The sequence below is a fragment of the Oncorhynchus tshawytscha genome, linkage group LG27 (assembly GCF_018296145.1).
Source record: "Oncorhynchus tshawytscha isolate Ot180627B linkage group LG27, Otsh_v2.0, whole genome shotgun sequence".
Lineage (NCBI taxonomy): Eukaryota > Metazoa > Chordata > Actinopteri > Salmoniformes > Salmonidae > Oncorhynchus > Oncorhynchus tshawytscha.
In genome coordinates this window covers 251,381-264,798 of record NC_056455.1, presented here as the reverse complement: position 1 = coordinate 264,798, position 13,418 = coordinate 251,381, and the positions used below count along the sequence as shown (strand labels likewise).

The following is a 13,418-nucleotide window of genomic DNA, read 5'->3' as shown; positions in this document are numbered from 1 at the left end:
GTATAAGGTAGTCGTTTTGGAATTGTTAGGTTACATTACTCGTTGGTTATCACTACATTGTCGGAACTAGAAGCACAAGCATTTCGCTACACTCGCATTAACATCTGCTAACCATGTGTATGTGACAAATATATTTGATTTGATTTGATTTAATTTGATGTGTAACACCACAGGTACATTTCTGACTACGATCATCAGCATCTTGTAGTCTAGCTGCAGCTCCGACGTTAGGCTGCCGATGTGAGAAAGTTGACATGAGAAAAATTGAATGGTGGTCTGTCTGCATTTTCACCATAGTCAGCATACTATATACATACTATTATACAGCATACTGCTGATCACACACAGGCTTCCAGCTGAACACTGACCACACCTGTCTGGCCCTGTTATAGCAGGGAGAGGAGAGGTTAAATGTGTGTGCCATGGCTGTGCAGGCTGGCTCCATAGGGTGTGTGGCCCAAGAGGGATAGCAGACTGACAGGTGGTTCCACAGGGTAGGGCCCCTTTTACAGCCCTGCATGGGGACAGGGGGTAACCCTTACCCCACACAGACACAGTGACCACAGTAAGCCCTAAACATTAGAGGGCTTTAAACAACACTTCACATAAACATATCTAGAGATTTTCATGCTCCTTTTTATATGTAAATGACATATCAACATATTTCTAAACAAAACTGTTATCTCTTGGAATATAACTATATATTCTTGAATTACATAGCAATTTTTTTTTTAAATCATCTAAAATATAAATCAGTGCTATTGAATCACATGATTATTAGTGATTGGTCTCAGTTTGCTAGTTATTAGTGTTATTTTAGAGTCTGTAAACGTAAGGGGCGGGAATTTAACCAACAGGGCGTGGCTTCACACCCAGAATGAAAGGGGTGTGTCTGCAGGCTGCTGATGGGGGCCAAAGGGCTTCGCGTGAGCGCTTCTTTGCCAAGGGAGAGGAGCAGAGAGTGAGATGGGACAGAGTGGACATACACTCAACCGCTTCTCATAGCACTGTGGACTTTGGACCAGTTGACATTGACACTGTTCAAAATATTTTCTCTAGACTACAGTTATGAAGTGGATGGTCAAACAAAAAGGACTTTGACATTGTTATTTTTGGAAATATTAATGCATTTTTTAAGTGCGTAATGGCACGACTTCACCATGAACTATGTTTTTATGGGTAACATTATAAAGAAAGACTAAGCCTAATCTTGATTTTATAGCGCATTGAATTTAAAAGGCATGTTTCCTGCGTGTTACCCTCCAGCTCAGTATAGCGCCTCATGGGATGTAACAAATGGAAAGCTGGGTTCAACTTTGGACACCTGAAGGCACAGTCCAAACTTTCCGTCTTCTTTGCCATGATCATAATTTTCACGTACTTATTTTATTGTTTCACTGGGTACTGCGACTCCCTACCTATAACTGTATACGACCAACAGACTTTTATCAACAAAATCCTGCAAAAGGAAGGACTGGAGTATTCACCTCACCAACTGTCCGACGCGCACAAGAACAGTTCTCCCGGATCGTTTGTTCGCGAGCTCCCCGCCGTTGACAGTGTTGACACACTCTTGCAGGGCAATGATAACGAACTGCAACCTGATAACAATATCTCTACAGCCAATAACTTCGGGAGTAAAACGTTTCCTCAAGCAATCATCATCGGAGTAAAGAAAGGAGGCACGCGCGCACTACTGGAGTTTCTGCGCATTCACCCGGATGTCAGAGCAGTGGGCGCCGAACCCCACTTCTTCGACAGGTTCTATGATAAAGGACTGGAATGGTACAGGTGAGCCAGTGCTGTTTTGAATTTCACTGTAATGTTTTTCTTTACAGGAGCACTGAAAACATCAACGTGAACATGGCCAAAAGATGGAAAGAGATATGATTTTCTATCATAAATAGCCTAATGTTTCGTTTGGATTATTCAATACGGATTGCCTGCTACCCAGGTAAAATCATAGTATTACAATCACTGTGACATAGGGGCTTGCTTGGTAAATACATTTTTTTCTTCAAATAAAGTAATTCATCTCACAATGACAAAGTATCAAATATTGTGTGAAACTTGCCTGTCATCACAGGCACCAAAAGACAACAGACTCAGAAACACATGGATTTACTATATATCAGGTGTGGCCTACATGGGAAATTCCATGGTAACAGAATTACACAGAAGACTCAGATTTTTCACCTTGAAATATATTCCAAACAAAAAACATTTATTTAAAAGTTTAACAAACCATACAATTTATACCATACATAAAAAATACATTTATTTACATTTATTTTGGTAACTAGTGTTTGTCATCGATCACCTCTCCTGAGCAGGCTCCTATCCTCCTCCACCTACTCGTCCCTTCCTACAGTGTCACCTCATTAATATCGCCCAATGCCAATAAGGATCCTCTCTGAGAGCCCCTTGGTGTGACAGTGCATTCAGTCCCCTGCCAAAAAAAGGCTGTTTTTTGAAGTGATGTGCTGCGGTTCTAAGTGTCTGTCCCTATGTGTCCCCCCGGGGACCCCTCACTGTCAGCCATATCACCTGGTTGGGCAGGTGAGCACATAGAGATTTGACACAGAGCCAATGAGAGGGAGAAATCAATACAGTCTGTTAATTCATATTGCAGATGTTGGGTATAAACGTCAATAGCAGCAATGGAGGGATGAAGATCTCTCCCATCACAACTCTCTAAACTCTCCAAGTATATGCAGATTTTTTTTTTTACTAAAGAAATTAAAATCACACAGAAAAATGTCTCTAATGATGTATGGCAGGTAGCCTAGTGGTTAAGAGCATTAGACTAGAAACCAAAAGGTTGCTGGTTTGAATCCCCAAGCCAACTAGGTGAAGAAAAAAAATATCTGTTTCTGTGTCCTTGAGCATGGTGCTTAACCCTAATTGCTCTGGATAAGAATTACTCAAATGTAAATGTACTCTTTCCAATCGTTGACAATGTACCCTATAATCTTCTGCAAGTTACCTGAATGTACTGTCTTTCACTGTCCTATAATTTCATTTGTGAGGCCAGGCAGTTGAGCCTACAGTATGGCACTACAACAGTTACAGGCCTTTGATGGTGTTGAGAGACCAGTGACCTTTTAACACCGTCCCAGTGCTTTGTTGCAGCTGCACGGCGGCTCTCTAGTCTCTCTTCTGTCTCATAAATGTGTGATGAAATGGTTTTAGTGTTTCCTAATCTGACGACAGGTCTTGTCTGCACTGTGTGGATTGGACTGATGTAATGACAGCTCGAGCATTAGCTCGGACAACTCAGGGACATGGAGATTCGGACCCTGTCACGGTTCAACATCACATTATGGAGTACCAGCCAGTCAGCGTAGGGTAAAGTTGCCCAAAGCCAAGGCTTTGATCTAAAGTCAGTGTTGGGTCTTTTTCTCTAATGTTTTAGGTTGGGATTGGGGGATGGGAAGCTGATCCTTTTTATTGTGATTTTTTTTATTGGTTCTTATCTAAGGAGAAGTGTGTAGCGCTGTGCTGGAGTAATGAAAATGGTGTCAAAGCACCCCAATCAGCCAGTCTCTCATCATCACCTGCTCCCTCTGCTCTCCTCTCACCTCCTTCCGCTCTTCTCTCACTCCCGCCTCCCTTCTCCCTAAGCTCTGTGTCACTCGGACACTGCATCTCAGTGCTAGAGGCGTCACTACAGACACCCTGGTTCGAATCCAGGCTGTATCACAACCGGCTGTGATTGGGAGTCCCCTAGGGCGGTGCACAATTGGCCCAGTGTCGTCCGGGTTTGGCCCGTTGCAGGCCGTCATTGTAAATAAGAATTTGTTCTTAACTGACATGCCTAGTTAAATACATATATATTTTTAATCTCACCACCCTCTTCTCTTCTCTCACCTCCCTCCACTTTTCTCTGACCTCCATCCTCTCTTCTTTCACTCCATTCACTTTGCTCTTCTCTCACTCCATCCTCTCTTCTCTCACTCCATCCTCTCTTCTCTCACTCCCACCTCTCTTCTCTCACTCTATCCTCTCTTCTCTCACTCCCTCCACTCTTCTCTCACTCCATCCTCTCTTCTCTCACTCCCACCTCTCTTCTCTCACTCTATCCTCTCTTCTCTCACTCCCTCCACTCTTCTCTCACTCCCTCCTCTCTTCTCTCACTCATCCTCTGTTCTCTCACTCCCTCCTCTCTTCTCTTCTCTCACTCATCATCTGTTCTCTCACTCCCTCCTCTCTTATCTCACTCCCTCCTCTCCTCTCTCATTCCATCCTCTCTTCTCTCACTCCCTCCTCTCTTCTCTCACTCCCTCCCCTCTTCTCTCACTCATCCTCTCTTCTCTCACTCATCCTCTCTTCTCTCACCTCCCTCCACTCTTCTCTCACTCCCTCCTCTCTTATCTCACTTCCTCCTCTCCTCTCTCATTCCATCCTCTCTTCTCTCACTCCATCCTCTCTTCTCTCACTCATCCTCTCTTCTCTCACACCCTCCTCTCTTCTCTCACTCCATCCTCTCTTCTCTCACTCCCTCCACTCTTCTCTCACTCCCTCCCCTCTTCTCTCACTCATCCTCTGTTCTCTCACTCCCTCCCCTCTTCTCTCACTCATCCTCTGTTCTCTCATTCATCCTCTGTTCTCTCACTCCCTCCTGTCTTCTCTCACTCCCTCCCCTCTTCTCTCACTCCATCCTCTCTTCTCTCACTCCCTCCCATCTTCTCTCACTCCCTCCCCTCTTCTCTCACTCCCTCCTCTCTTCTCTCACTCATCCTCTCTTCTCTCACTCCATCCTCTCTTCTCTCACTCCCTCCTCTCTTTCTCACTCCCTCCACTCTTCTCTCACTCCCTCCCCTCTTCTCTCACTCATCCTCTGTTCTCTCACTCCCTCCCCTCTTCTCTCACTCATCCTCTGTTCTCTCATTCATCCTCTGTTCTCTCACTCCCTCCTGTCTTCTCTCACTCCCTCCTCTCTTCTCTCACTCCATCCTCTCTTCTCTCACTCCCTCCCATCTTCTCTCACTCCCTCCCCTCTTCTCTCACTCCCTCCTCTCTTCTCTCACTCATCCTCTCTTCTCTCACTACATCCTCTCTTCTCTCACTCCCTCCTCTCTTTCTCACTCCCTCCCCTCTTCTCTCACTCCCTCTTCTCTCACTCATCCTCTGTTCTCTCATTCATCCTCTGTTCTCTCACTCCCTCCTGTCTTCTCTCACTCCCTCCTCTCTTCTCTTCTCTCACTCCATCCTCTCTTCTCTCACTCCCTCCCATCTTCTCTCACTCCCTCCCCTCTTCTCTCACTCCCTCCTCTCTTCTCTCACTCATCCTCTCTTCTCTCACTCCATCCTCTCTTCTCTCACTCCCTCCTCTCTTTCTCACTCCCTCCACTCTTCTCTCACTCCCTCCCCTCTTCTCTCACTCATCCTCTGTTCTCTCACTCCCTCCCCTCTTCTCTCACTCATCCTCTGTTCTCTCATTCATCCTCTGTTCTCTCACTCCCTCCTGTCTTCTCTCACTCCCTCCTCTCTTCTCTCACTCCATCCTCTCTTCTCTCACTCCCTCCCATCTTCTCTCACTCCCTCCCCTCTTCTCTCACTCCCTCCTCTCTTCTCTCACTCATCCTCTCTTCTCTCACTCCATCCTCTCTTCTCTCACTCCCTCCTCTCTTTCTCACTCCCTCCCCTCTTCTCTCACTCCCTCCTCTCTTCTCTCACTCCATCCTCTCTTCTCTCACTCCATCCTCTCTTCTCTCACTCCCTCCCCTCTTCTCTCACTCCCTCCCCTCTTCTCTCACTCCCTCCTCTCTTCTCTCACTCCATCCTCTCTTCTCTCACTCCCTCCCCTCTTCTCTCACTCCTTCCACTCTTCTCTCCTGTGTGTGAAAGGCGTTGTATCATCATTGATGGGGTCTTTGATTTTGACCAGGGTATTACACAGGGTATTATAATGTCTTGTGTAATGATTTATGTATCTATACGGTACTATACTAGTAACTGATATGAAACTGAATCTGTCCCCTGTCCTTTGAAGTCAATTCAATCATTGTTTTATGTGTGCAACTGAGGAATAACATTCTGGTTACCAAAGCAGTTATAGAGTACCTCTGGGTACTAAGGGCAACTTTATAAAATGTTGCTATTCACATTGACATAAAGTGAAACCTATCCATTCATATCTGGACTGGATTCACTCCAGGCACCGTTTAAGAATGCATTTAGACTGGACTGGAAAGTGTCACTTAAACATGTTATACTTTGACAGAGCTCTTAACTTCAAAGTATTATTACACTGCTTTGTGTTTGGAATTGAACACTGTCCTCTGTCTTCAGTTGGTAACCAAATAAAACACATGGCCATGTTAAAAGGAAGCGTTTGGCAAATTGTTTTAGAAGAAATGTTTATATGTGGGGAAAAACACTTGATGCATTTGGAAATGGTAATGTGGCTCTGTGGGAGAGAACATGTTTCAAGGGTTTAGCTCTTTCTACTCTTTCTGTGTGTGACTGTGTGTGTGTGTTTCCTCTGTGTGTGTGTGAGTGTGTGTGTGTTTCCATTGCATATGTGCATGTAGCCTAAGCTTTACCCGATGAGATCCAGTCCCATGTCTACCTCCCTCTCCCCATTCTCCTCTGCCATCCACCATTAAACCTATCCACAACTTTTCATTACACCATAAATAGCCAATAGATATAAATGTAATTTCCCATATTGATCAGTTAAATAGGGTTTCCTATTGATTCAGCTCCTGGCACCTTTATCAGGGCACTGCAGGGGAGGTTCATTAACCGCTGAATATTCAATCTTGTTGACAAGGTGTTGTTGGCCCGTCAACCAGCGACATTTATACCCTGCACACATGGTTACACCAAGAATGTATTTATGCTGCAGTGAAATTCTAGTTAAGTCTGTGAAACGTGTGGTGATTGGGGGGACAGGGTTCTTCAGAAGTATATTTTCTTTCATAATTCAGTGTAGCATTGGTCACAGTATCCAGACTGGAATGACCGGCTCTTATTTCCTGCAAGTCTTTTTTTACCAATCACAAGGGAATCCACTGTGGAATTCGGAGGCATATGTCGAAGGTTTGGAAATGGAGTGTTCGAGACAGAGAGAGTGTTCTTTGACCCAACAAAAAGTTTTTGGGAGGGCCTTTCATGGTTCCAAGTAGGAAGCATGGAAATGATTGTCTTTGAAATAATCAAATGTATAGAATCGGACTGAACAAAGGAGACCTTTGTTTGAATGTCCACTGGTCGTCTTGTCTTTGTGTCATTATGCAGAATGAGAGCAATGAGAAACATTCTCTGCTGTGGCCATTGACAATCATAAATCCTGCCTCCTTAACTTTTCAGAAATAAGATTTATCTCAGGCTATGGCGGCGTACGATCAAGGAAAGATCTAGAATATATGCATGGCATGCTTTCAAGCAACTAAAGGAATTCCTTCAAGATTGATATCAATATGCAAAATGAAATGGGGAAAATGTAACTGAATAATCGAACATGACTTGATAAATTGGTTTGGGGACGGGTATGGATTTTCAATCTTGAGAAAAACCCATCGTCCAACTCAGTCATCAATATTTTGACAGCTCATAATTGGCCGACCTTTCACCTTCAGTATGGCATGCACTATCCAATCAGATGATAGTTAATGAAATAACTGGAAAGTATAAGAGATGTGAAAATGATAACTAGATGAGTATTTAGAATTGGACAGATGGAAATGTAATTGGACTTCCTTTCCAACCCTATAGTGTGACAGAACAAGGGACTGACTATTACGAATCAATGTCTTTGATAGCCAGATGCCTAACCTAATTACATCTGAACAGGACTATTTAACTAACAGATCGTCAATTAATAGAAGTGTTAAAGTAAAAACTGGGTTCCCTATACTGTTTACCAGTGCTGCATTCACACATACTGTAGCTAGGAACATTACTGTTGAATTTCTAAACTCAGTGTGACAAAAAGGTATGCTAGTTATGTTTGAACTAGCAGATGTAGACTACTCTGATGCTCTTTTACTATAACAATGTAAAACTAATCCAGAGATTTTCACTGCTACAAGAATTACCCCTTTCTACCTTCTCTCCCCTCATAACAAATACATTTGAAGCAGATGGAGCAGCAGAACTGTGACAGTATTTATCCAGTAGGCTGGATTCCTCTCAGCCTGCAGGTCTCTAACATGACTCCCAGGTTACGGTGATTGATCAGGGTTCATGTTTGGTGGAGTGGAAAAAATGATTCCCCACTCCGTCCCTCCCGACCTCCTCCTCTCATGTCCCTGTCACAGCAAGATGGATGACACAGCTATAACAACCTCACATGGCACTACACCTCTCTGTAATCACAATACACACCCAGTCAACACTGATAAACAGAAATGTCTTGTTTTCTGCAAGGCTGTGATTATCGAATAGTGGACTAATGAAATTCTAGTTATCAGAGATTGTAGTAGTGGTTGTAGCGACTGTAGGATAGAAGTGTGAATATTGACAAGGACAGTTTGTTTTTGCACAAACACCGGAGTTACTCTGTTTAGTTACACAAGGAATGAATCCTTGCCTACACTTCAAATTGCCTAACCTTATCTTAACCAGGGCCCATTCCCGTTTAGAGTCTGCTTATTTGCCTTAGTACCTCAACAAGGGCAGAGAGTTGTGTAGGCTATTCGATAGTTATTGGAATATAATTCAGCCAGGAGCTCTCTTGTGCACCATTTTACCTAGGACGCTTTAAGTTGACCTCTACCCCCATCACCCAGCCTACCATCTTCTGTCTAGAGAGGCTACTGGATCATTGACAGCTTAGTGTGTGTTTGCTGTCTCAGCCATTAAACCATCTCTGTTTAATGACTGGCTGGCTGGCTGGCTGGGTAAGAGAGAGTAATGGTTTGTAGCTCAGTTGGTAGAGCATAGTGCTTGTAACACCAGGGTAGTGGATTTGATTCCTGGGACCACCCAAATGTAAAATGTATGCACACATGACTGTAAGTCCCTGTGGATAAAAGCATCTGCTAATTTGCATAGATATATTACATATATAAGAAGGGAGGAAGGGTGAGGTGGAGAGAATGTGAGAACACACCTTTTTTTCTTTTAAACCTTCTTAGGAAAAATGTTATGGGTTGTCTTTAATAGCGTAACAGGAATTGGTTACTGGTGCGGTGGTTATGTTTAATTGTGAGGAAATGTGCCTGATTAAAAGGAGAACTCTGCCTGGAGGAGATCTCTGGAAGAAATTGTCTGCGGAATGTGAACATTATCTGGGAAGTTCACAATGAGAAATCGGAAGAAAAAAAGACTTGCTCTCTCTCTCACACACACACACACACACACACACACACACACACACACACACACACACACACACACACACACACACACACACACACATACACATACACATACACATACACATACACATACACACACACACACACACACACACACACACACACACACACACACACACACACACACACACACACACACATACACATACACATACACATACACATACACATACACATACACATACACATACACATACACATACACATACACACACACACACACACCACTTACTGGGTGTAGATCGGTCCCCTTATGACAAACACTGCAGTCCCTGCAGTCCCTGTGTTCTGCCGGCAATAATCCCCATTCCTCAATTAAAACAAGTCAAGGATGGGCCGACAACCACAAGGAGTGGGACATTTTAACAGTTTAGGAAGTGGTTTTTCACTGCAGTTCAGTATTGAGTCTTCTCATTGGTCTAGAGTTGGGTAGATGCCAGATGGCCAATGGTTGGAGCCCATATTGAGTCCATTAGAGAGTTCTGAGGTGTACTTGTAAGTTTTATTCATTTGGAAAAGCTAGCTAATTAATGGAAACATGTGGGCGTTTTAGCACAGTAGCAGACCCTGAGGAGAGAACACTTTAGCATTATGTAAAGTATAAGAAGATAATGTTTAACTTTGGTTCAAAAGGGAAGAGGCTGCTTTTATAAAGTTGTCAAAAAGACAACTTGTAGCATCATAAGAAGCCCTTCAGATTTCACAATAATGTATCAAGGCTGGAGTGCATTTCTGATACTGGGGTTTCTGCTTTTCCATAAAGGTAGTTGTTAGTACGAATAACTACAGTGCAGTGCATGATTTCATACTGAAACCCTCGGAACAATTTAACCTAATGAAGTTACTAGAGCCCCCATAGTCAACTGGTGGACAGCCGTCCAGATGCGGACCCAGAACAAGGTAAAACACCTTTGGGGGGGAACTCGGTGGGGTTTCAACCCCTGGTATCATCTGAACACATCATTTTGTAGAATTGCAGGGAATGAGCTTTAAAACAGCAAACAATTCTCTGCCTCATGCAAAATTTGTAAAATTTCAGGAAATGAGCTTTAAAACTGCAAAATGTTCTCTCTGCCAACAAGAGAGGTGTGAACAGTTTGGGGTCGCATGGGTAGCGAGGTGGGGGTTTGTTATTACGCCGAAAAATAACAATATCCATTCGGACCTTTGCCACCTAGGAAATTTGTGTGACCAGACCTTCTCAAATAGTACTTGAGAACCCCTGTACTAGAGGCTTGTTTTACAGTGTTATCAATTACATCACTGGGATCAGGCTGAGGGAGGAAGGAAGTGACCCTCCAGTAATCTGTCCATCTCTCTCTTCCTCCTCCTCTTGTCTGTTCATCTCAGGGTGGGGGCCCCCGGCCACTGGTCACCCACGGATAAATCCTTACAGCCAACAGCTAACCCACTGTGGGCCACGCAGTAACACAGTGGAACACACAGGCTGATTTTCCCATTCGATAAGACAGAGGCGGGCAGTCAAAGGGGGGCAGACAGAGGGGGTCAGACAGAGGGAGGGAGACAGAGGGACAGACAGAAGGGGGGCAGACACTTTTCTCTGTCTTTCACTCTCTCATATATATATAGTATACTCTCCCATCTCTTGCTCTCTCAGAAAAATAGTATTATCTCTCCAACGCTCTCTCTCTCTATCTTTTTCATTCTGGAGTTGGAATGTCAGGCTTTATCCTGCAGTCGTCAGTCTGGAGTCTTGAGCTGTTCTCCCTCTCTCCTCTCTCTCTCTGTTTCTCTCTACACTCTACACTCTCTCTACACTCTTGGTTTCAGGTAGAACCATTTTGGGTTCTGTGTAGATCCCTCTGTGGAAAGGGTTCTACATGGAACTCAAAATGGTTTTACCTTGAACCAAAAGGGTTCTACCTGAAACCAATAAGTGTTCTTCCAAGGGTTCTCCTATGGGGACAGCCGAAGAACCATTTTTGTTTTTTTCTAAGAGTGTACACGCACACAGACTCTGTTATTACCTCTCCTGAGGAAGCTGTGAGGCTGCTACTCACTCTGTCTTCTCAACGTTGCCTGCTGTAGTAATCTCTGTATTAGTTGTCATGTTCACTTTTCCCCCTGGTAGACACATTCTTTAGGTCTTTCTTACTGACCTACCTCACTGATCTACACCTCCTCAACAAATAGAACTCTCCGTCTCACCATTACCCGCTGTGTGTGTAGTCAGGCAGCCTTGCTGTGCACTGAATTAGGTTCTACTATGCAATGCTACTGTACCACACACACACACACACACACACACACGCACACAGACACACACACCCACACACAGTACTTTAATTGGGCTCTTTTTGGTTGCTAACATGCATTGGTCAAAAACTAAGTCACATTGTCAAAACTCTTCACAGTCAGCGAAACAGAAGTGTATGTGGCCCATTTACTGTGAATAATTTTTCATTGCTTTCACACAAAAAGCAAAACCACACCGAACGCCGCCCGAACGAGGAGAGGGACCGACTTCGGCGGAAGTCGTGACACCCAGAGAAACATTAAATACGGAGGAAGCAGTTGTAGCCTTCGAGAGAAACGGTGAACGTGTGAAAGAACTCTGGTATCAATATGTCCAGGTAAGATGTCTGTTCAATAACCAAACAGGGTACATACACAGCTACTCATAATGTAAAGTACTGTAAAACTGTGGATTTACTGTATTTTAGAGAGTAATGGAGATGGAAGCCAGGCAACCTGCACATACATTCATCTTTGTGGATGAAGCTGGATTCAACCTGGCAAAACCACACCTCAGGGGAAGAAATGTGATTGGACAGAGAGCAACCGTGGATGTCCCAGGTCAGAGAGGAGCTAACATCACAATGTGTGCAGCACTGTCCAATGATGGTTTTCTGTTACACAAACCACTCATTGGCCTCTACAATACAGAGAGGCTCAGTTATTTTCTTGATGACCTGTATAGTCGACTTGTGCCAGCAGAGGAGAGGGGCAAGAAACTCCCCTACCTTCGTTGTGTGAGATAATGTGGCATTCCACCACTCTGCTGCAGTCACATACTGGTTTGCTGCACATCCCAGGATGTCATTACTATTCCTGCCTCCATACACCACTTTCCTAAACCACAGAGAGGAGTTTTTGTCCTTGTGGAGATGGAAGGTTTATGACCACCATCCACATGACCAGATGTCCTTACTGGAAGCCATGAATGCGGGGTGTGGAGACACTTCTCCTGAAGACTGCCAGGGTGTGGAGACACTTCTCCTGAAGACTGCCAGGGTGTGGAGACACTTCTCCTGAAGACTGCCAGGGTGTGGAGACACTTCTCCTGAAGACTGCCAGGGTGTGGAGACACTTCTCCTGAAGACTGCCAGGGTGTGGAGACACTTCTCCTGAAGACTGCCAGGGTGTGGAGACACTTCTCCTGAAGACTGCCAGTGTGTGGAGACACTTCTCCTGAAGACTGCCAGGGTGTGGAGACACTTCTCCTGAAGACTGCCAGGGTGTGGAGACACTTCTCCTGAAGACTGCCAGGGTGTGGAGACACTTCTCCTGAAGACTGCCAGGGTTGGATTAGACATTCAAGAACACACTTTCCAAGATGCATCGCCAGAGACGACATAAGGTGTGATGTTGCTGAGAACTTGTGACCAAATGCAGGAGAGAGGGAGAACTAGAACCCTCACAGTACTGTACAGTATGAATGATTATACTATACATGTTGATGAGAACTAGAACCCTCACAGTGCTGTACAGTATGAGTGTTATACTATACATGTTGATGAGAACTAGAACCCTCACAGTGCTGTACAGTATGAGTGATTATACTATACATGTTGATGAGAACTAGAACCCTGAGAACTAGAACCTCACAGTACTGTACAGTATGAGTGATTATACTATACATGTTGATGAGAACTAGAACCCTCACAGTGCTGTACAGTATGAGTGTTATACTATACATGTTGATGAGATCTAGAACCCTCACAGTGCTGTACAGTATGAGTGATTATACTATACATGTTGATGAGAACTAGAACCCTCACAGTACTGTACAGTATGAGTGATTATACTATACATGTTGATGAGAACTAGAACCCTCACAGTACTGTA

General features: G+C 44.2%; 1 protein-coding gene across 1 annotated transcript in view; it reads left to right on the top strand.

Annotated features, from left to right (window-relative positions):
• Positions 1-927: 927 nt before the first annotated feature.
• The window catches only part of LOC112258984 (heparan sulfate glucosamine 3-O-sulfotransferase 6), a 28,299-nt gene continuing 15,808 nt past the window's right edge, over positions 928-13,418 (top strand). Inside the window, exon 1 of the mRNA XM_024433671.2 lies at positions 928-1,791. Coding sequence (XP_024289439.1) covers positions 1,283-1,791 — 509 coding nt within the window. The 5' untranslated portion in view covers positions 928-1,282. The remainder of the gene's footprint in view (positions 1,792-13,418) is intronic.